Genomic DNA, 20958 nt, shown 5'->3' with positions numbered 1-20958 from the left:
GTTTTGTTCTTATTTCAGCTAACTGTGAAGGAGAAAGAATACAGTAGTCTTTACCTGATCCAGACTACAGACATTTCTTATACATGAGCCTTTTGTTAAATGAAGTGATTACAAGTGAGAGGGCAGCATTAAGTTTCAGAGTTATCTGTGCCGAGAAGCACCCAAAGCTTTCCAAGTTGCAACTCTGGAGTATTCTGGAAGCTAGAAATGTGAAAAATGAAGATCCTCCTTTGGAAAAAGGCTAAAGGGCTGATGAAATGTTGTAGAGCTGGTCTAAGAAGTATGGGGAGTGGATGGTGTTAAATCCCCCTCCCGTGCCTTGCATACATAGGTGGTTCATAACTTTTCATGGGTACCACTCACATAGGGAATGTGAACAACAACAGTAGGAGGTGGGGAGTGTGTGGGTTATGTGTGGTGTGCACCATGGGCTCCTCAGCCTCTGCCTTGGTGCTCAAGTGAAGGACTTGGCTGTGGTTCCCCAACGGCTACCTGTAATATACATTGTGAAAAGCCACCTCAATGCTCTTTGATCCATGTTATTTAGCTGATGCTTGGCCAGTATGCACTGGTAACTCCCTCTACTCACCCTTCTTATCCTCAGAAGCCTTGCCTAGGCAGAGCCTGGCCAGTTAGACCTGTGGTTTCCTTTAATGTCTTACGCTCTGTCACATCTCAGCTACTATTTTAATTGCTTCTCAGCTAGCAAGGTCAGGCAACCTTGTTAAGCACGACTGGTTGTCTGACTCCCACACAGACTTTTCACTCAACATCTACATGCAGTGATTAAGCTCAGAACTGACTGGAAGATCCAGCCCTTATCATAGAGGACAAGCAGTGGAGACTCCCAGACTCCAGTGTTTTTTTTACCCCAAAAGATAAGATTTCAATTAATTTCCAATCTGTGTACACTGATAGTTTACTCCCCCTTGCTGGATGCTGTCATCAGGAGTTGCACAGTGCAAGAAGTCTTATCCACAGCGAGAACCCAGGAGCCCTGATCCCACCCTTCCTCCTGGAGATATCACCACGACTGCACAGTGCAGAACAGCCTCCCGCAAGTTACTTGATGCTTTTTAATTGGAGTATTTCACTTGGACATATGTTTTTTCATGTTACATCGCTTGGTGTGTATACAAAGAGGCCAGCAGATGCTAATACGTAAGACACACAGGCACACACACACACAGAGTCCCAGTCCCACCCAAAATTATGGGGTGCATGGGATGCCAACAGAGCTGTAAGTGGAGGGATGAGGGTGGTGGCAGGAGAAAGATGACCCACAATAGCTCTGGAAAACACTGCTGTGCTGCATCGTCTGCTGAGTGTGCAATGGGTGGCAGGGATGGCTGAAGACTCAGAAAAAGCAGTAATGGTGTGGTGATGATAGGCATGTGTCTAAGGACAGGTGGGATCCCTGGGACAGCTGGATCATGGCAGCAGGGGAATGGAGAGAAATGGATGGTGAGAAGGCAGCTGGGCACCTAATGTAGCCTTCGTGTAACCATGCTCCCATCACCAGAGTGCGTTGGGTAGGGGATGATGGAGGAAGGTGATCTCCTACCAGCCCTGTCTGGCTGGTGGATGTCTCCGTGCAGCATCTCATTTGCTTTGATGGAGCAACCAAAGTCGTGTGACTGCTGCATCCCACTTGAATGTCACAGTCCTCGAGATCTGGTAAGCAGCGCTGCCAATTCTGCCTGGCACACCATGTATTGGAGACCTGAGCTCAGCTGAGCTTAACAGAACAGCACGTGACACCACACAATATGGACTTCTACAAAAGCAGTCAAACCCAGCCCAATGCACAGGACCAAGAGAGACCTCAACATCTACTGAGATCCACTCAGTGTTGGTTACACCAACACCAGATCTTGGTGTACAATTGTCCCCTCTCTTGATACTCCACTCCCAGCCATGTCTTCTTTTGAAGCCTGGATTTTGGAAAGGCATGCCCCAGGCTTCTCTCCCTGCATCCTTCCAGACACAATATGGTTGCAGCCTCCTCTCTGCCAGCAGGTCCCATCTCTGCTCCAAAGTAGGCTGGTCCGCACTGTGTGGCATTGGGTGGCAGATGAGACAGCCAATCAAAGATGGAGAAAAGACCACCAAAATCAAGGGTCTGCCTTTGCTGTGAGTGGTTCAGGTCCAACTAGGACTCATGAAGAGCTGCTTTACACAGAAACACAAATCACAATAAAATCATCAGCTGATACAAACCTGATGGCCAAGTTAATGTTTGAATTACAACCCAACATAGGCTCGGCTTCAGTCTTCCAAGCATGGGGTGTTCAAAACCCCTATATCCATACTGAAGTTTGCAGTAAAAGTCAAGGTTAATTTTTCTGGACACAGGGAGCAAAAGGAGATAATTATTTTTCCAAGCTTTGCTTCCAGCTGAACTGTTAGGTTGAGAAAGATGTGCTTTACTCAGCCTCTGGCAGTCATAGCTCTTAGGGAATCTCTGGGCAAGGGATTGTTCTGCAGGTCAGCATCCAGATACCGGCATGAAATACAGGATTTTTTTTTCCTTTTTAATATTTTAAAAAATAAATAAAAGAAGAAACGAAACTTTAAAATTTGTTCTTTAAATATTTCCAGCATTGCACAGATAGGACTTTAGTACTCTAGCCTGTTCGATCAGTAGTTTGTTTATTCTGATTCCTAGTTAAAATGTGCTCCTCCCTGCTTGTTTTTTCTTTCTGTACATCTTAAGAACACAGTGTATTCTTTTGTAATGACTTAAAAACAAGCCCTGCAGTGTTCACTGGACATCTTTCCAGCAGGGGTCAGGGCTCTCTTATTCCTCTTCAAACCTGAAATTCCCAGAACTTCACCAAAAACCTGTTAGCATCCTAACAGCTCTCATATTTAAGAAGAAAACAACAAATGAAAACAAAGCAAGCCACACACACACACACACACACACACAAAAATCCTCTTCTAAGAGCCTTTGTGACTTCCTGCTGGAGTGTCTTTGCCTTGGTCACTCTCTGAGAGCAGTGGTGTCCCCTGGAAATCTTTGAGATGTAGGATTGAGTTGGGATGCAGGGTGAGGAAGGTGAGTAGGAGGTCAGAGATAGTCATCTTCGCTGGAGGGGGAGGTGGGATTGGAGCCCTCAAGGTCAGAGTCCATTGAACTCCCTGATGGTGTTCGGCTCATCTTCCACATCTGGGAGGCAAAGGTTCTTGCCCAGCTGCACGGGTATCCCACAGCCCTCAGCTGGTGAATTAGCCCCATGACCATGTGCCAGTGGCTTCTTGCAGTTCACTTGCTACCCTTTGCACTCCTCTGTTTGCTCATGGCTGTTAGCATCTGGCTGATGTACGAGGTCAAAAGATCATCCATCTTGTACCCCTGAGGAGGAGAGGGAAGATGTTACCAGCCTCTAGAGCACAGCTTACAGTCTCTGGATTGTGTCTCCTGAGCACACTGGCTACCAGTTCTTGCATTGCAAATTTTCAGGTACATTTTGACTTGTTCCACCATTCTCCTTGGGTGAAATGTCACCACCACAAGGAACACTGTCCAAACGTAATTTGCCACATTGAGATGGAGGAGCTCCCTGTCCCAGGATGCTGCTGAGGCTAAGGACATAGGGAGCTTTGGATAGGACATACATTTTCGAATGGCCAACAAAATACTGAATGCCTCAGATTAATAACAATCCAGAAGGAATTTTTATCCTTTGTGCTTTGGGTTTAAGATAGTCTAGGAGGAGGTTTATTGCTGTGATTGTTACTAGGGACAAGCTGGGTAAATGATATTGGTTAAAGAGCTCAAGAGTACCCCTTAAGCCCATATCAGCTTTAATGTGTTTTTCAGTCCAGTTATAGGGAGCAGTCCCTCATGCTCCTGACACAGCAACATCCCAAGCACCTTAGGTGTGCTTGTTCATTGGATGATGGACCAAGTGAGAGCCCTAGCCCTGATTCATTGAGCAGAGCCATGGGGAATTCAGAAGGAAAAAAACTGTATCAGCAGCTCTTCTGAGAGACCACTTTCAGCCCAGAGAATCCCTGAGGCACAATTTGCTGCTGAAGTCAGGATTTGGTCTAACCTTTAACGCTTCTTACCAGAGAGGTCTCACAGAGCAGCTTGCTTCCTCTCACCAAGTTGCCAATGGTTATATGGAAATACGTGTTGCCACTGCTCCAGTTGGAGATCTTGGTGAAGGGGTGAGTGATGAGAATATCCTGGTGGGAACACAAAACTGACACTCAACATGCAAGAGAGCCTCGACTTCCATGAGGGCCTGTGCACACTTCTCATTGTCCCTGTTCACTTTCTATCACAGCAGGCCAAGGATGTCTACTGTGATGAGAGTCATGGGAATGGCAGTGAGATCAAGAGTGCAGATCCTCCAGAGCTTGACTGATCCTCCAGAGAAGGACTGCTAGACTAGAAAGACCATGCAGGTGGTGGAAGTAACTAGTAGGATCTCATTTAATCCAACTCCTGTCCTATTGCCTGTGAAAGGATTAAGGAAGGACTGTGTGCATCCTCCAGGTACAGGGCCCTAATAGTTGATGCTCCCAATCCATATTTTGTTGAAAAAGTCTGTGCTGCCTCTGTGCAACTGTGAATTTCTGCCTCCATAAAGTTTTCTGTCTATCCAGCCTTTCTAACCTGGCTTAAAGAGAACTCACTAAGTACTGAACAACATGCTCCTTGGGATGTCTTCCATGAGGGCTTGGGGACTGGGCTCGGGAGCATCTGGTGAATACCCAGGTATTGCTTACCTTGGTTTTGGGATCAATGAGGCTGACTCCATGCTTATTGATGGCAATTAGAAGGATTTCTGGATAATTTGGCTCTGTAGTTTGCTGTTGGAAAAGAGATGAACTGGTTAGGTGATGTGTCAAGCAAAATCAGACCCCTTCCTATTTCCCGTCTCCCTGTCTTCTCCTGACAGCACTGGCTTCTACTGTCCTTGATGGAATTGTACTGGCATGGTGGATGATCTGGATTTGGTTTGTGGTGGGTAGAGACACATCCCTTGGAAAACCACAGGTTCCCCTTTGCCTTGGCAAAACAGAGGAGAGCTCTTGTGTGTTCAGCAGCACAGCTGTGGGAACAGCCCCAAGGTCTGAGATATGCTGAAGTTCTACAACACTTCTGTCTGTATAAAGAGGCAGAGCAGCAATGAACAAGTGTATTCACACTTTTCCAATTAAGAGTATTACATTTTTCCCTGTTTCATCAGGATTGTCCCAGTCTGGTTCAGATCTGGAACCCCTCTGTAGTACAGGGCTCATGATCTTGGCTAAAAGCTGCCAGATAACCGCCAGGGCAGGTACCTTCACTTCAAAGAATGCTGATCCAAATGTAGGCCACTTGAAGATAATCTTTAGAAAGGCAAGCTTGGCTTCTTCTCTTGTTTTTCCCGCGTGTTTGTTGTAGTATGCCACGATGGACTGCAACAGAGAACACAAGAGAGATGGAGGGTTTGCAGAACCTCGCACCAGGGATGTTTGTATGGAAGGAGCATCAATTCCACAATGATAGACTCATAGAAGAGTTTGGGTTGGAGGGACCTTTGAAAGGTCATTTAGTCCAATTCTCCTGCAGTGGATACGGCTGCCTTCCACTAGAGCAGCTTGCTCTGGGTCCTGTCCAACCTGACCTTGATGTTTGGTTCTAGCCTCTGTTCCAATAACTCTTCAAAAAAGTGCTCTTGTCACCAGAGGAGGGCCTGGAACCAAGGCAGATCCTTTTTAAATAAGCTGAGCTGGTGACTCCAGTAAAGAGATTATAAACTGTGATTGTCCAACTTATGCAGCAGAGACTGAGAAACCTTCAGCCCAGATATCCTGATATCAGATAGGAAACAGAAAGGATTTATCTTTTCTTGACAGTATCTTTTCAAGACTATTTCTTGACAGTGAGACACCTCTAATATTTTAAGGCTAAACCTGTTTTCGCACCTGTGCCACAGGTCTCCCTGTGTAAAGCAGGAAGAATTACCCCTTTACTCAGTGGTCTGCATTAAATGACAGACCACCTCTTCATGAGACCATCTCTTAGCCTGCTTCCATCTGGCTTTGCATCCACCAGTACAGCCACAGTCAGGACAAAGAAAACCCGGGGCAAGGCATGTACATGTGAACATGCATGTACAATCTCTCCTCTTAGTGGTGCCAGGGAAGCTGAAGTTCTGGTAAGGCTCCAGAAGGACCAGGTGTCACTGATTTTGGTAGTCCAACTTCAACACTGAATGTCAGACAAGTCACCTGAGAGACTGGGCTTCTCCCAGCCAGACCTGGTGTATGAATCAAGCTGCTAGTTTACCCTTTTCCAGTCATCTGGAGAGAGCTGCCGGATGAGGTCCTGAGGCACCAACTCCTTCAGGAGTTTGGGGATGCTGGGGAAATAGGACTTGTCATCCTCAAACTTGACCCGGTAGATGAGAGCTGCCAGCTGCAGGACCTCTTCCCGTGAGCACTTGTGGTAGCCACGCAGGTATTTTGGTAACTCCTGCATGGAGGAAAGAAAACAGAAAGATAGAGAGGATGTCTGTGGACCTTCACCCTTAGATGTTAAATGGAGTTTGTGGAGATATCCAGCCCCTGGCTAAGAGGCTGTTCCCTGGGAACATCTGGAGATGGACAAGTCTTTGCAACCTACTCCTAATCCCTCCCAAGTCTCCACTGCTATTGCAGAGTCCCAGCGCACCTGGTAATAGTGGAAAATTGAGTCTGCCATTGAGTCTTTTCCAGGTGTTGTGTTGGTCCACAGTTTTTTCATGAAGAACACTTGATAGGTGAGAGAAGGCACTATACCTGTGCAAGTGAAGCAAATATAACAGCGATAGTGTGAGTATCAGCTGGCAATCAGTGTCTGCATCCAGCAGTGCCCATGTGCCATCACAGCCTGCAGGGACAGGGGCATTCACAAGGCCAACTGGGCTCTGACTTTGCAGAACAAACCACATCACTGCCATGCAAGGCTTGAATAAGGTGGAAAAAGTGTCTGGGTTCACTTGCACTACTGTACTTCATTGATAGTACCTGTGCCTAACACAGGACAGAGGAGTTGTACCCTGGAGGCACCTATGTCTTGCAGCCACTGATAAATTCAGCAGAGCTGCAGCCAGTTCCACTTTGGATGTGGTCAATGAGGTGAGATGAATCCCACCACTGAAACTTTCCTGCAGGCACTTCCTGGAGAGATGCCCTACAGCAGGTGCTTCTCACAGGGACCAGGACTAGCCTTGGAACAGAGGTTTTGCTGCTCCTGGATGGACCACCTCCCAGGTGATGTCCCCAGGGATGGTGCAGAGAGCACCACTCCCATCAGCATGGCCCAACAGATCACAGAATCACTGAGGCTGGAAAGGACCTCTAAGATTGAGTCCAACCATTAACCTAACACTGCCAGGAGCATCACTAAACCATGTCCTTAAGCACCACACCTACATTTTTTTGAACACTAGAGGACAGTGATTCCACAACTTCCGTGAACAGTCTGTTCCAATGCTTGTGGCAGACTGTGTGGTCAATCTGGTTTGAGAGGGCTGGAGGGCTGTAGGAAGGCTATGTGTGACCCATACTGGAAAAAAGTCATCGTTACCATCTTTTGCTGGTCTTGCTTTCTTTATCCAGTCTGTCAGGTGTCTCACAAAGTCAAAGAAGAAATCTCCCTCTGGCACACTGATGACCTGGGGGACACAGCACGTAGTCACGAAGGCTGTCATACAATAGGATCACAGAATATCCTCAGTTGGAAGGGACCCAGAAAGATCATCAGAGTCCATCTTCTGGCATAGGATATCTTTAAGAATCACACCATGTGCCTGAGAGCATTGTACAAATACTCCTTGAACTCTGTCAGGCTTGGTGCCATGACCACCTCCCTGGGGAGCTTGGTCCAGTGCCAAACCACCCTTTGTGTGAAGAACCTTTTCCTAGTATCCAACCTAAATGTCCCCTGACACAGCTTCGTGCCATTCCCTTGAGTCCCATCACTGATCACCCCAGAGAAGAGATCAGTGTCTTCCCCTTCTCTTCCCCTCATGAGGAAGTTGCACACTGCAATGAAGTCTCCTCTCAGTCTCCTCTTCTCCAGGCTGAACAAGGCAAGTGATCTCAGCTGCTCCTCACACGCCTTCCCCTCAAGGACCTTCACCATTGTAGTAGCTCTCTCAAACAGCTTTATTTCCTCCTTATATTGTGGTGTGCCAAAAAAGTGGCAAGACTCCACAGGCAGATGGGCTTGGCCACTGCCCAGCCCATCTCCTGTAGTTGTTGCTCACTGATTTGTACTTCTTACACTGATGTGTTATAAACTGCTGATGTGAGAAAGCCAATGCTAGCACCTTGCTTCAGGCTCTGTCTCTAATTTCACCCATTACTCCTTATTGCAACTTGTTTCACCACAACCCTTCCTTTCCCTTCCTGATGACTATCTCCATAGATTTCTCACAGTTGCCAGAGGCAGCTGTAAGCTGCACATTTTTCTTACTTAGTCCTTTCTTATAAACCCAACTCAGCAACAGGCTAGGAGAGCTTTGCCTGTCTGTGCTTTAAATCCTTTGGGGTGACAGCTGTAAGTCAGGGCTGTGGAACTGCAAACCTCATCTGTATCAGGTCAGATCTGACTTAGAAATGCCACACAGCTTGTAGAGAAATGCTTCTCACTACATGGCTGTGGCTCCACCAATGTGTACCTACTGGCAAGCAGGTTGTCCTGGGTACCTCAGGGCTACCTCAGCCTCTGGGTAGGTCACTCACCTTGTCGGAGATTTTGACGAAGAGGCTGAAGCCCTCAGAGGACTTCAGGAGCAGCCTGTTGGAGATGTTCTGGCAGAAGTCCTTGGCTTTTGTGCTGGATTCCACCTCAAATGCCTATGAAGAGAGGAAGATCATTACTGCTATCTAAGGGTTAATTTCCACTTTTGCTGTCCGAGGAGCTCCAGGTGCACATGCACAGAGGAATTTAGATGCCCACCACCAGTGAAATCAGTGACACAGTGGACTGGGGCTCTGGGCATTGGAAGAGATGTCTGCAGAAGCTCTGCCATGCTACTGCTGTAGCATTGTGCTTTGTGACACTGTATCTATATCCTGTGCTGGCCTATCCAGAGCTCTCCAGGCGATGCAAGAGATTTTTCTGATCTAACAGTGAAGTGTCAGAACTATTTGCTTGAGGGAAGAGGGGTGGGAAAGACAGAGTGAAAGACCTCCAGGCTGATTTGTCCCAACTGTCTCTCCAGTGATGATGAGGTAGTCAGATGCCTGGCTTAGACCAGGTCTAAGCCAGATGCCTGGTTTCTAGATAGCTCAATAGAGGGGAAAATTATTCTAGTTTTATGGATATCTAAAGCATGGAATGTTTAAAGTCTGTCCCATTTGTATGCACATCCCAATTCTGGTTTTGCCTTTTGAGCTGTGCTCAGCATTTACATTGCCTTAGTTTTTCTCTGCCCACTGAATGAGATTCAGCTCATAGCAGTTTAAAGAACTTAAGCTTCTGACTACCACATGCACAACTGAACCACCAAACTACCAGGACCCACGTTCCACATCCCATGAGAGTCTGATCTGGGGTTCAGTGCTGCTAATGCTCAGCACCACATCAGTGCAGATGCATGTTGTACTGAAATTATGCTACTCTGCCAGTCCACCTGGTGATTTCCATGGCCAAATGGATCACAACAAACCCATCCAAGTGTAGAAGTCCCCACTGCCTCCTTCTACTGGCTCTCACACAGATGCATGTGTATGAAGTAGTGTCATGCTCATTGCTGGTCATGTAGAAAAAAACACTCAAAGTGATGAGAAACCCCAAGAGTTCTCTCAACTCTCCATTACAGATAAACAAGGGCACTTCCAGCTGCTGCAGAGGAATCATCCTTTTCCTTCCATGGGTGTGGACAGTTTTACAAATAAACCCACTTGGAAATAGAGAAATTTAGTTGTACCCAAGGGTATGAGGGAAGAGAGAGATGTGAGCCTCACAGGAAGACTGATAGTAAGTGAAACAGCAGTATCTGCAAGGACATGCCTATCTGCTCTGGCATCAATATGACTAGCTGCCTTACGAGCATGTAAGATGCTTAGTGAGAGAGCTTCCTGAGTGCAAGTTTAATTTCTGTGTCATCTCAGGTCAGAAGGGGTAATTTCAGTCACTTACTTGCCAGTCCTGCAGTAGTCTGCCCATTTCCCAGGGGGGGCCACCATGGTACCCCTTTAGGTATCATTGGTGGACAATATCTGTTGGTTTAAGCTCCAAATAACTGAGAGGCAAGGACTATGAGCTACTGTGAGTGAACAGATGAGCCCATCCAGTTTCCCTCTTTCTGCAGTCATACTATAAAGCCTCTAATAACACCAGCAAAGCACCCATATATTGAAAAACACACCTCACAACAAATCTGAGTAGACAAGGATGGATTTTCCTTGTTACTCTTTGGCCCAGAGGCTTCTGGAAAGGCTGAGCTTTTCTGAATCAGAACCAATATTAGCTTCTTCTGAGATTTTAATAAGAAAATTGACAACCATCCTGACAGAAAAGAATTTCCTTCTCTCCCATTTACCTCATCGGTGTCATCAGGGAAGTAAACCTTGTGGAAAATTTGGGTCGTTTTGTGTTGAATGGCTTCCACTTCTACCAGATGGGGTGGGTATTTTCTAGATCCATTCCTGCAAAAAAAGGAGGTGGCAGGTGTCACAGCATCATCGTAGCAAGCATCCTTTGTTTGAATATTCCCTTTTTAATGCATATTCTTTTTGAGTAACTTCAGCTGCTTTCTTAATATTAACACTATCTTTCCTCCAAGAAAGAAGAGAGTGTCTTAAATGGACCTGGATGAAGTTGATTAATTTTTATTTTTCTGCACTGCTTATCAGCAACCCAATGTCTCTTTCAGTCAGTTTGGTGGAATAGAGAGAGAGGCTGTGAGCTTTCACTGTGACCCTAGTCACCAAAATATCTCCCAGTTGTATTTTTTCACACATATCTGGATGTTGTGGTACAATCAGGACTAGGTCTTCCAGTGCCATACCTCAAGGCTTTCTGGAGTCTCTGGATGCAGTCTGCTGCCAAGGGGTGATGTTTCCGGGATTGCAGGAACCTCTGGACATGGGGCAGGAGGATGTTACTCGGAGGGAAAAGGCCTGTACACAACCACAACAGCTCCCAGCCTTTCTCTTCACTGTATCTGCACAACAAGAGACCCAGGAGGAAAAAAAAAAAAATCACTTGTGGCACGGACACTTCAGATCTGCTTTGCCCAACACAGTCTAGTGCATTTGGGTCAAGGGGAATGAACAGCTCTTACTTGATGTGGTTGTCTGTGAGCTGCTTGAGGGTCTGGCAGTAGATCTCATCCTTTAGGGGTTCAGCTTTCAAGGCACCTTCAAATATTTGGTCTGTCAACTCATTGACTGAGCGGGTCCTTTTGGATGGGTAGTCACCCATATATTTTAGCACAGGTGGGAGGTAGGGGTCAAGGATGAGCTAACTGGGACATTTGGTGAAGGCCCTCTGCTGCTGATATTGTTAAAGACATCCTAACATGACTACAGAAGTGACTGCAGAGGGATATTCAGGCATCAAATGCTGTCTCCAAGGCCATGTGGACTCATTAAGGCTGTGCCATCCACAGCAGGTGCACTTGGCAGAGTCAGCTGAAACGAGACAGAACAGTGCTAGTGTGTGTGGACCAGCAGGACTCAATAACTGGTCCCCAGATCCTCACTGATTAAGAAGTAGACACACCTCAGATTTCAAGGATGCTTAAGGTACAGATTTGTGGCACAGACCCATTTCCAAGCCTGTGCCATGGTCCCACAGCCCTTAAGAGGGACCACAAACCTTTTTTTGGGTTTTGCTTAGGACCCTAAAGAGCATGTTCAGCCCTTTGCCTGACAGACCTCTTGCCCAAGGGGACTCCCAAGCAGAAGAAGGATATCAATAAAGGCCATACAGGCTTCTTGGGACAGCTCCTCGCTGCCCAGGATCTTCTTCAGCAGTGGCTGTTTGATGGGCTCGCGGGTGTAACACCACAGCTTGTCCTTTCCACGGCTCTTGGTGATCATGACCCGGCTGAGGGTGTGCTTTGGAGGTGGTCTGGTGGCATAGGCAAAGCAAGAGGTGGAGAGATTACAGGGATAATAGGAACAGCTTATGGCCAGTGTTTCACCTAGGATGGTTGCTCACAGCACTTGGCTAATGAACTCTTACATCAAAAGGGACATCACAATTTAGCAAGTATCCAGCTCCAGTTCTGCTCAAAGAGAACCACTTGTACTCTCCTGTGGCTTAGAAGAGTCTCTTATAGATCCTACCCCAGTAAAGACACTACAATCACCTGGTCAGGGTGGCCACGCTGAAATAATATCACCTAGCAGTATAAGCCCAACAAAGCAAAGACATCTCAGAGGATTTGATCTGTTTGGATTGCCAGCCCATCCAAACAGAAGTGGGAGCTTTGGTCAGCTGCATTCAGCAGTGGTGCACATTTAAGTTTTTGGAGCTGAGATGAAAATACCTATATAGCCTAAGAACATCCTCCCACATAATATTAAATTTCAAATTGCTACACCTCTGCTGAGAAGAAATCCTTTATAAAACTTTGTCTGTAGAAAACCTGCAGCTCAAATGCCATGATGTAAACTAGAGGCTGCAGTTGTACAAAGTCACACAATGGGGTATTCAGAGTCTTCTCCAGTAGCAAAATTTTCCTGATTCCCAAGCTACCTGCAGATGGACTCCTATAATTTTTGAGAATGGTTTAAAAAAATCACCTAAAATAATCGTAGGAAAATTCCTCCAAGGTGTATGGCTTTACTCTTTCTTCACTGTCTGAAACTGCCATCTGAGACGTTCTGATAACATCTTGTCGTTGGTCAGGGGTCATTGTGACCAGGGCCTGTGGGATGAAAAGCTCTCTGTTACCTGGTATATTTGAAATAAAATATATCTGATGTATTCAAAGAGAGGAAGCAGATACAAAACAAGAACAGTGAAAATGAGAATAATCCATCAATTCCCATTAACAGTCAGTTAGAACTGTGCAGTTGCCATTTCTCTGTGCTATTCTCAGTCACTGATGCAAGGAATAACATGTATTTCCATAGTGTGGATCACTTCCTAAGGAAGATAATGTGCTCTGGAACCTACAGCTCCACATGTGAATGTAGCAATTCCCTTCAACCACAAATACACCTTTAAGCAATCAGGCCAGTTGGAAGGATTTAGCACAATACATGGATATTCCAAGTCACAAGTTTGTGGTGCCCTGAGTGCCGAGATCAGAAGAAAGGCAGAGATCACTTCTGCCTTGGACAACTTGCCACCTCTCTCATCCACTTTGTTTTCTGCCTTACATTTAGGGAGACTCTGGCCAGATCTAAGCACTCCACGAAGGCTTTGACCTCCGTGGGCATTGTGCCAAGTAGTGTAATTCCATAAGCCTGCTTACCACGATCTCCAATGGAGGCATGGTGACGGTAGGCAAGACATAGACGGAATCAGTTGGGAAATCCCCTCTCTGCTTGGTCCGTTCATTGAACCCATTAGCCCACCCCGAGTTCATCACTTGTTCTCCTGTGTCCTGGTCCAGAACTATCAGGTCTCCCTTAAGGAAGCTGAGGAACCCAGATTCTTCTCCCACTGAAAAAAAACAAAACAAAACAAAACAAAACAAAACAAAACAAAACAAAACAAAACAACCATTGGTTAGAACTGGATTTTTTTTCCACATTCCTCAGGAATATTAAATCTATCTATCTATCTCTAGCTTTACCACTGAGCTGGGCTATTTACTTGCCTGGATTTGGGTTGTCTTGGAGGGTGACCACATACTTGGATCGTTTCCTTAGTCCTTCAAGGAAGGTCACCACCAGGTCCCGGATATCCTCTGCATTGTTGGAGGTGAAAGTGTATTCATCACCTTTAATGGTGGCCAGGGTGAAACTCTGCCCTTGCAGCTTTCCTCCTCTGGGATATATTTTTATAGGAGACATAAACATGAAACATAATGACATCCAGAGGTAAAGCCTGGAAAAAGACTGATCTATGGTGAGATTGCCAGCCAAGCCTATTCCTCCTTACCTGCTGCTTGACACAGCTGTGATCTCTGGGAAAGAGAGCTCTAAGAGAACCTGCTCCTGTTCATCCACAAAGTACACCCCTGTCCAGTTGACAGCTACAATCACGTCATTTTTAGGCAGGCTTGGCCCTGGGTTGAAGACAAGACATTCAATCAGCTCATGAAGGGTCTTAGGATACAGAAAATGTTTCAAAGGAGGATGCAGTGATCAAAAAGCTCTGTGTTTTTTTAAGGGAGAGAAATAGTGGCAGATCCATAGCCTGAGCCATTGCTAAGCAGGATGCAACAAAAAATAATGCCTCCAAAAAGGACCAGTTAGATGGTCCCCTTCTTGTCTGGGGAATCCCCATCTCTCATTCCTTTTGCTTTAGAGCATCTTGTGCTCTGGGGATGTGCTCTACTGACTCACCCGAGAATTTGAAGGCTTCATAAAACCGAGAAAACAGCAAAGGCCACTTGAAACGTGCAAAGTCCACTACTTCTTCCTTGACCTTTTTTGGGTCTGCCCTCTTCTGAGTATAAATTCCCTACAGAAAAAGCAAACCACAACCAAAGCAAAAACAGTTATATCCTGGAAGAGAGCAAGGAAAATCAATCCATGTAACCTGAAGATCTTGGAACAAATATTAATGGAGGTCTCAGTGTGGCTAAGGGCCAAACTACTACAGGAAGAAGTGACAGTTTGGTCAAAGTCCTGGCCTTCAGTTCCCACTTTATGGAATAATCTGACTTGGAGAAGGCTGGGCAAGCATCTGGAGTGACCAGTCTCAGTGAGGTTCATCTCAGCTGACTGTGGGTTTCCCTAAATTAAGTGTTTACTTTTCAGCTTGACATTCCTTTAGCTGGGAGCAGGCAGTCATCCCTTAAGCCCTTTATTTAGGGCAACCTTAGACACCTGACACTTCTGTACAAAGCTGACAGGTTGACTGGGGATGTGCAAGATCCAAGTGAATCCCTGTGTCTCCACTGACACTTAAGTTGAGGTGAGACTCCTAATACACATGGAGATGTTTACATAGTAGGGATCCTAATCTGAAGCTGGCTCCTGATGTTAAATGAATGCCCATCCTCATGCCAGGAACATCACCTCTCATGAATGGTCATGAGTACTGGATAATGAGTTATGGGAAGTGTTGTCCTGTGAGAGTGTCACAAATGTTCTAATTGAAGCCAGGGAGGTTTTATACAACGCTTGGCACAATAAAGCCGTGACATTACCCAGAGATATGAACCACCTCTGTAATACAACTGGTAACACCACAATCTCATGTAACAGGAATGCCAGCCCAGAGATGGTGTTTTGCATCTCACAGTAAATCTTTGTAGGATGTCTTCTGTCAGATCTTGCATAAAAACCAGTGGTAAAGCTGAATATGGTTAGTACAAGTCCTGCCCTTTCTCACAGTTTTAGCTTCAGGCCAGGCTAAGAGCTGAGCTATGATGTCTGACACACGTTTAAAAGGCACATGAAGCTATTGAAGCATGATGTGGTCCTCGACAGGTGATCTATTGTCCCCACCTTTTTATGTGCAGCTATAATGAGCTGAGCCCATTTTTCCACTGTTTTTGAAGCTGTGATCTCTCTGTCTGGAATGTAGGATGGAATTAGATTTAGCAGCCTTTCCAGTACCATCTCTGACCCATAGTCCACGTAGTACTGCTGGGAAGACAGTTCTGCCAGATCTTCCTCCTGTGGGAGCCAAACAAACCAAGTTAATGCTGCCACCAAGTCATCACAACATCCATCCTCCACCACTCAAGGAGCCTGTTGTGGAGGCTGGGTGTACTACAGAATTGTGTGAGCACGCTTCTTTTTGGCAGAACTTCACCTTTTGCAACTTTTTGCACATCTAAAGTTCAGGACATTGACCACTAAAAGCTATGATTAAGCCTTAACCTGTTCATTGTTAAGAGTGCTTATGCAGCACATGGAAGCGTCCAAGCCCAGTCAAGAGGATCTGATTGCTGTAGCTCCTGTTTTCCACGTGAATACCATAATGCCCAAGCTAACGGGAGGAATATTTATTATCCCCTTTGTTGTAACCTATTTCACCATCTCAAAGATAGTTGTTGGACCAGACTGGGAGCTGCTGAGGTCACATACCTTGTCACACCGGTACTCCCCAAACTTCACCCCTCGCACAATCTGTTGGTAGATGAGATTGGTGGCCACGTTGTCCTCACTGGGGTTGTGCCAGGGAGTGAAGATCTCCTTCCGGAAGAAGAGCCGCCACGGTGCGTTGCGCTCCTGTGCTCCCTGCTCTTTGGCATACTGCTCGCACTGGGACACAGCATCCATCACGTGGTCATTGCCACTCCCCAGCGAGGACACCTAGGCACAGCAGAGAGAAATGTGGCATTCACCTGACCAAATGCAGACCTTTTAAGGTAGAGAGATCTATTTTTGAGTCACTCAGACTACCTTTATAATCAAAATAATCAAAACAATCAATGGTTCTATGTCATCTAGCCAGCCAAATCCTGCAGCATGACTGGGTGAGCCATTCCATCTTGAGCTCCAGCTTCCCATCTAGACTGAAAGGAGATTCAGCAAAGCCAGTGGTCCCATTTTAAACTATTGTTGATTCATACTGTGCTTTGAAATGCACTGTTTCAAAGTCATGGGCTTAAATCCAACCTAGCTAAGCATCAGAAAAACCCAGAATAAAAAAGCCTGTCCTGTTACAGAAATTCACCTGTCTTCTTACTGGGGTCTGCCATGAAGCCCCCAAAGCACTGTATCTCTTCCGACTTAGCATCCTATGCTGAATGTCTCCTCAAAAAATATGAAGACGACAGAGTATAAACCATTTTCTTCCCCACCTAGAGGCAGAGGTGGCCACATCTGTAGATGAGAATATACTTCATCCTCTTATACAGCAGCTATTGGAATACTTGAGTTTCATTGACTTGCAGCTGTTGTTTCATCTGATGAAGCTCTACCCCCCTCATTTATGCTCACCTTTATTTTAACATAATTTCTGAGAAATATATATATTTTTAGGTCAAATAAAGCAACTTAAATGCCAATGCAGGCATGGCAGCTTGGATTTTAACTAATTTTGGAAGCTTAATTTCAAATGTTAGCTTTCCAATTAAATTTAATTGGCTCCCTTGCATAAAAATCCAGGTAGGATGTTTTACTGGAAATTCATCTCTAATAAGCTCAACTAAGAGTAAGAGAATAGCATCACATAAGTATGTAGGAGGAAAGGAATTTCTGAAGGTTTCTGGTCCATTACATTGGTCAGAACAGGTGAATCTTTGAATAGATTTCTCTGTGTATTTTCCTGTTGAATGCTTAATATATCCAAGGAGAGAGATTTTCCTACAACCCAGCTGCAGAGTTTGACTACTCTTTTTGTGAAAATCATGCTGACACTTGCACTGTAGAAATAATCCCTCTGCCTTCTGGAAGTTATGTGACAGCAAGGAGAACCTCCCCCTTCTTTCCCAGAACTGTTCAGGAACAGAACTTAAGATATACCTTGTCAAAAAGTGCAATGTAGAGCGAAAAGCCAAATCGGTCCTTCAGGCTGATTTTGTCAGCCAAAGAATTACAGAGCTCTTTAGCAGTTGTTGCAGAGTCTGTCAACAGTGTCTTTGTTGTCCCATCCATAAATGTGACAGGCAGCATGATTGGTTTCTTGGACTTGGTCGCCTAAAGGATTAAAGTCAAACTTTATAATGTTACGTGTATTTCAATACTATTTACCTGCATACTCTTGCACCCCACTCTGGTAACTACTTACTAATTCCTGATCCCACTGACTGGCTGCTTTTCAGTGCTACCACACCATATTTATCAAGAGAATAATGCACAGTCAGCCACAGGAAGTACTTGGAAGTCACAGATATTTTATTTAATACATTCAGTCATCAAGGTGCCTAATCCAGAACAGAAAAGGAGGCTTGGGAATGCTCATAGACACTGGAGCACAGCTGTATATGCTTGCAAACCAGTTTAGAAAATGAGCAATTTTTACAGAAACTGCCTGTTCCAGCTATAATTATCCCCAAATAAGTCCCAGGGACCACTCATGGGAGGTAGTTTGCCTGCAGCCATCTTCATCTGGAAGATAGTTTTCTGAACACACAAGGGCTTGCTCTGTGCCAGCTGACCTCAATGCCAACAGTGCAATTTTAATTTGCAAATACTGATGCAGCCAAAAGGACTGATCTTCAACATATTCTGGAGCAAATCCAGGATGTACGGGGAGTGCAGTATGTTGGAATTATCTGAAAAATGTTGACAGAAATCGGCATTTTGTTATCCCGCATTCAATCCTGACAGAGATGTGGCCCTTGAAAGGCTTAAACCCTAAGCCCCAGTTCCCTGGGGAAGACACAGAAGGGCTCATACCTGCAGCTCCAGCCAGCTGGGTGGCTGTGTCCTTGTCCCATTGGCAAACGTTCGCCTCAGCCTCTCTTCACAGTAGGGAGCATAACCTGGGGGGCCTCCATTGATAAAGTTCCTTAAATACTGTTGGCAGCGGGGAACACATTGTTTAGATCTTTGGCTTAGAGGCCAAACATTTGCAAAAAATAAGGTTTTATTGGAGAAAAGCCCTCTGTGACTAATGACAGTGATTCCACTCAGGCTCGGATGTTCCTACATCACATCACTGGAAGCTGAGAGACAGTAGGACAGTCTGCACCCCTGCCTTGTTCTTCTACTGTGCATTTCTGGCCTCAGAGGAGATAAGATACCAGACTAGATAGACCTTTGATTGAAGCCAGAGCAGCAGCTTTTCTGTTCCTGCTATTGCTGTCAGTGATTTCTACCTTTGTATTTTAAAGATGTGCTATAAAATGCTATTGAGTGTTGGCAAAAAGATGGGAGTAAGTAATGATTCAGGGGGATTGTAAGTGAATACTACTCAGAACATTTAACTGACAGCACAAAAGATCTTTCACAGTGTCATTAAACACATATCTCCTTAGTCAAATTTCAAATAGCATTTTGGCCCAAACCAGAATTTGAAGCACTTCAGTGTATGTTAAAAATATAACCACATTATTGTAGAGAAAATTAAATCCAGTGATTTCCACAATATGAAAGATAACACACTTTAAAATATTGCACAAACATTTTGGCCAAAATGTTGGCTAAGACTAATAAATCTGTAAACCAAATTTTTTTCTGAGAGACTTTGTAGAAAGATAGAGTTCTCTGAACAGTAAGGCACAGCTATTCCTTCACAAACACAGACTGCTTTATAAAGAACACGGCTAGAGAGACAGATATCTCTGCTAATCCTAACTTACAGAGACACTATGAAGTACCTACGTAACACAGCCAGGTTATAGGGATGAGATCTGCTGCAAATGATCAATGGTCAGTTGATCATTTGGATTGGTAAGTGGTCAATGCAATGTCAAAGTGTAGTTTTAATTATGCTGTTGCTAATAATGAACTATGCAATTACATATTTTTTCACATTCCTACTTCTTTGTGACTGAACCTTCCCACCTAGACCCACTGTTGGTTGAAAGAAAGGTGCAAAAACAGGAGTGCTAATGTACCTTGGCCCATGTTTAACACATGATACGATAAAGGTGTCTAATGGGATCCAAAGCATAACTTGAATACTTGGAAGCTGGAATACATATTGAAGACCTGCCTCATTATCAGTGAAAACCTTCTCAAAATGTTCAATTCTAATTGATACTTTTGAATGACAGAATCATAGAAGGAAATGGATGCCATCCAGAGGGACTTGGACATGCCTAAGATTTGGATCTGCGTGAACCACATGAAGTTCAACAAAGACAAGAGCAATTTCCTGTACCTGGGCTGGGGCAATCCCAAACACAAATGCAGGCTGGGCAGAGAATGGATTGAGACTAATCCTGGGGAGAAGGACTTGAGAATATCCATGGACAAGAAGTTCAACATGACCCATCCGTGAGTGCTCACAGCTCAGAAAGCCAAACATGTCCTGGGCTGCATAACTAGTAGTGTGGGCAGCAGGGAAGGGGAGGAGATTCTGCCCCCCTGCTCTGACCTAACCAGATCCCACCTGGAGTGCTGCATCCAGCTCTGGGGCCCCCAACACAAGAATGAATTTGAGCTGTTGGAGCAAGTCTAGAGGAGGCCGCTAAGATGTTCAGAGGGCTGGAGCACCTCTGCTATAGAGATAGCTTGAGAGAGTTGGGGTTGCTCAGCCTGGAGAAGAGAAGGCTCCAGGGAGACTTTAAAGCACCTTCCAGAACTTAGAGGGGCTGCAAGAGAGCTGGAGAGGGACTTTTGATAAGGGCATGGAATGACAGGACAAGGGAAAGTTGCTTTAAACCGAAAGAGGGCAGGTTTAGTTTGGGCATAAGGAAGAAAATATTTCCTACTAGGTGGAACAGGTTACCCAGAAAAATTGTGTCTGCCTCATCCCTGGCCAGGCTGAATGGAACTCTGAGCAATCTGGTCTAGTGGAAGGAATGCCCTCCTGGCAGCAGGGTTGAACTAGATGACTTATAAAGATCCCTTCCAACCCAAACCATTCTATGCCTCCGTGATTCTATGATCCAGTGGCTGTATGATTCTATGTCTGAGTCTCCAGAACTACTTATAAATTATTTCTGACAAGTGCTTCACTATCCTAAAGTAATCTTCTATTATTAAAGATTTAAACTAACACAACTTCCTGTGCCATACTTCTCAGATCTCATTTCCACACATAATTTAATTTTCTGTGACTTTGCCAGTGATTTATCTTCTTTATTAGATTTCACACTGACAAGGCCTGGGGATGAAGGAGGCATTTCTATTCTTGGCTTCAGCTCTTTCAGTGCTGAACACCCAGTACCTAATCTGGTATCTATGGAAATTAATGGAACATCTTTATTTCCAGTCAGGCACTGCAACAAATTGTCCAGGGAAGTGGTGGAATCATCATCCCTGGAA

The 20958-nt window shown here is 45.2% G+C and overlaps 2 protein-coding genes across 6 annotated transcripts in view; one reads left to right on the top strand and one right to left on the bottom strand.

Annotated features, from left to right (window-relative positions):
- GDPD4 (glycerophosphodiester phosphodiesterase domain containing 4) overlaps positions 1-2525 on the top strand; it is a 40286-nt gene extending 37761 nt beyond the window's left edge. Inside the window, exon 17 of the transcript XR_008429224.1 lies at positions 19-2525. The gene's annotated coding sequence lies outside the window, so the exon portion shown is untranslated. The remainder of the gene's footprint in view (positions 1-18) is intronic.
- Positions 2526-3003: 478 nt separating this feature from the next.
- MYO7A (myosin VIIA) overlaps positions 3004-20958 on the bottom strand; it is a 57723-nt gene continuing 39768 nt past the window's right edge. For 3 of the 5 annotated variants that reach the window (XM_053934619.1, XM_053934618.1, XM_053934620.1), the window contains exons 29-49: positions 18421-18540; positions 17545-17718; positions 16162-16389; positions 15577-15747; positions 14467-14584; positions 14060-14186; positions 13776-13945; positions 13428-13618; positions 12751-12875; positions 11916-12073; positions 11283-11436; positions 11007-11162; positions 10539-10644; positions 8734-8847; positions 7574-7661; positions 6677-6783; positions 6293-6478; positions 5302-5418; positions 4744-4827; positions 4078-4197; positions 3004-3358 (exon numbers count right to left, since the gene is read on the bottom strand). In XM_053934619.1, coding sequence (XP_053790594.1) covers positions 3269-3358; positions 4078-4197; positions 4744-4827; positions 5302-5418; positions 6293-6478; positions 6677-6783; positions 7574-7661; positions 8734-8847; positions 10539-10644; positions 11007-11162; positions 11283-11436; positions 11916-12073; positions 12751-12875; positions 13428-13618; positions 13776-13945; positions 14060-14186; positions 14467-14584; positions 15577-15747; positions 16162-16389; positions 17545-17718; positions 18421-18540 — 2904 coding nt within the window. In that variant the 3' untranslated portion in view covers positions 3004-3268. The remainder of the gene's footprint in view (positions 3359-4077; positions 4198-4743; positions 4828-5301; positions 5419-6292; positions 6479-6676; positions 6784-7573; positions 7662-8733; positions 8848-10538; positions 10645-11006; positions 11163-11282; positions 11437-11915; positions 12074-12750; positions 12876-13427; positions 13619-13775; positions 13946-14059; positions 14187-14466; positions 14585-15576; positions 15748-16161; positions 16390-17544; positions 17719-18420; positions 18541-20958) is intronic. The other 2 variants (XM_053934622.1, XM_053934621.1) reach the window with 2 other exon arrangements.

Source organism: Vidua chalybeata, chromosome 2 (assembly GCF_026979565.1).
Source record: "Vidua chalybeata isolate OUT-0048 chromosome 2, bVidCha1 merged haplotype, whole genome shotgun sequence".
Taxonomy (NCBI): Eukaryota; Metazoa; Chordata; class Aves; order Passeriformes; family Viduidae; genus Vidua; species Vidua chalybeata.
The sequence above is the reverse complement of the archived record's forward strand: the minus strand, read 5'-3'. Positions and strand labels throughout refer to the sequence as shown.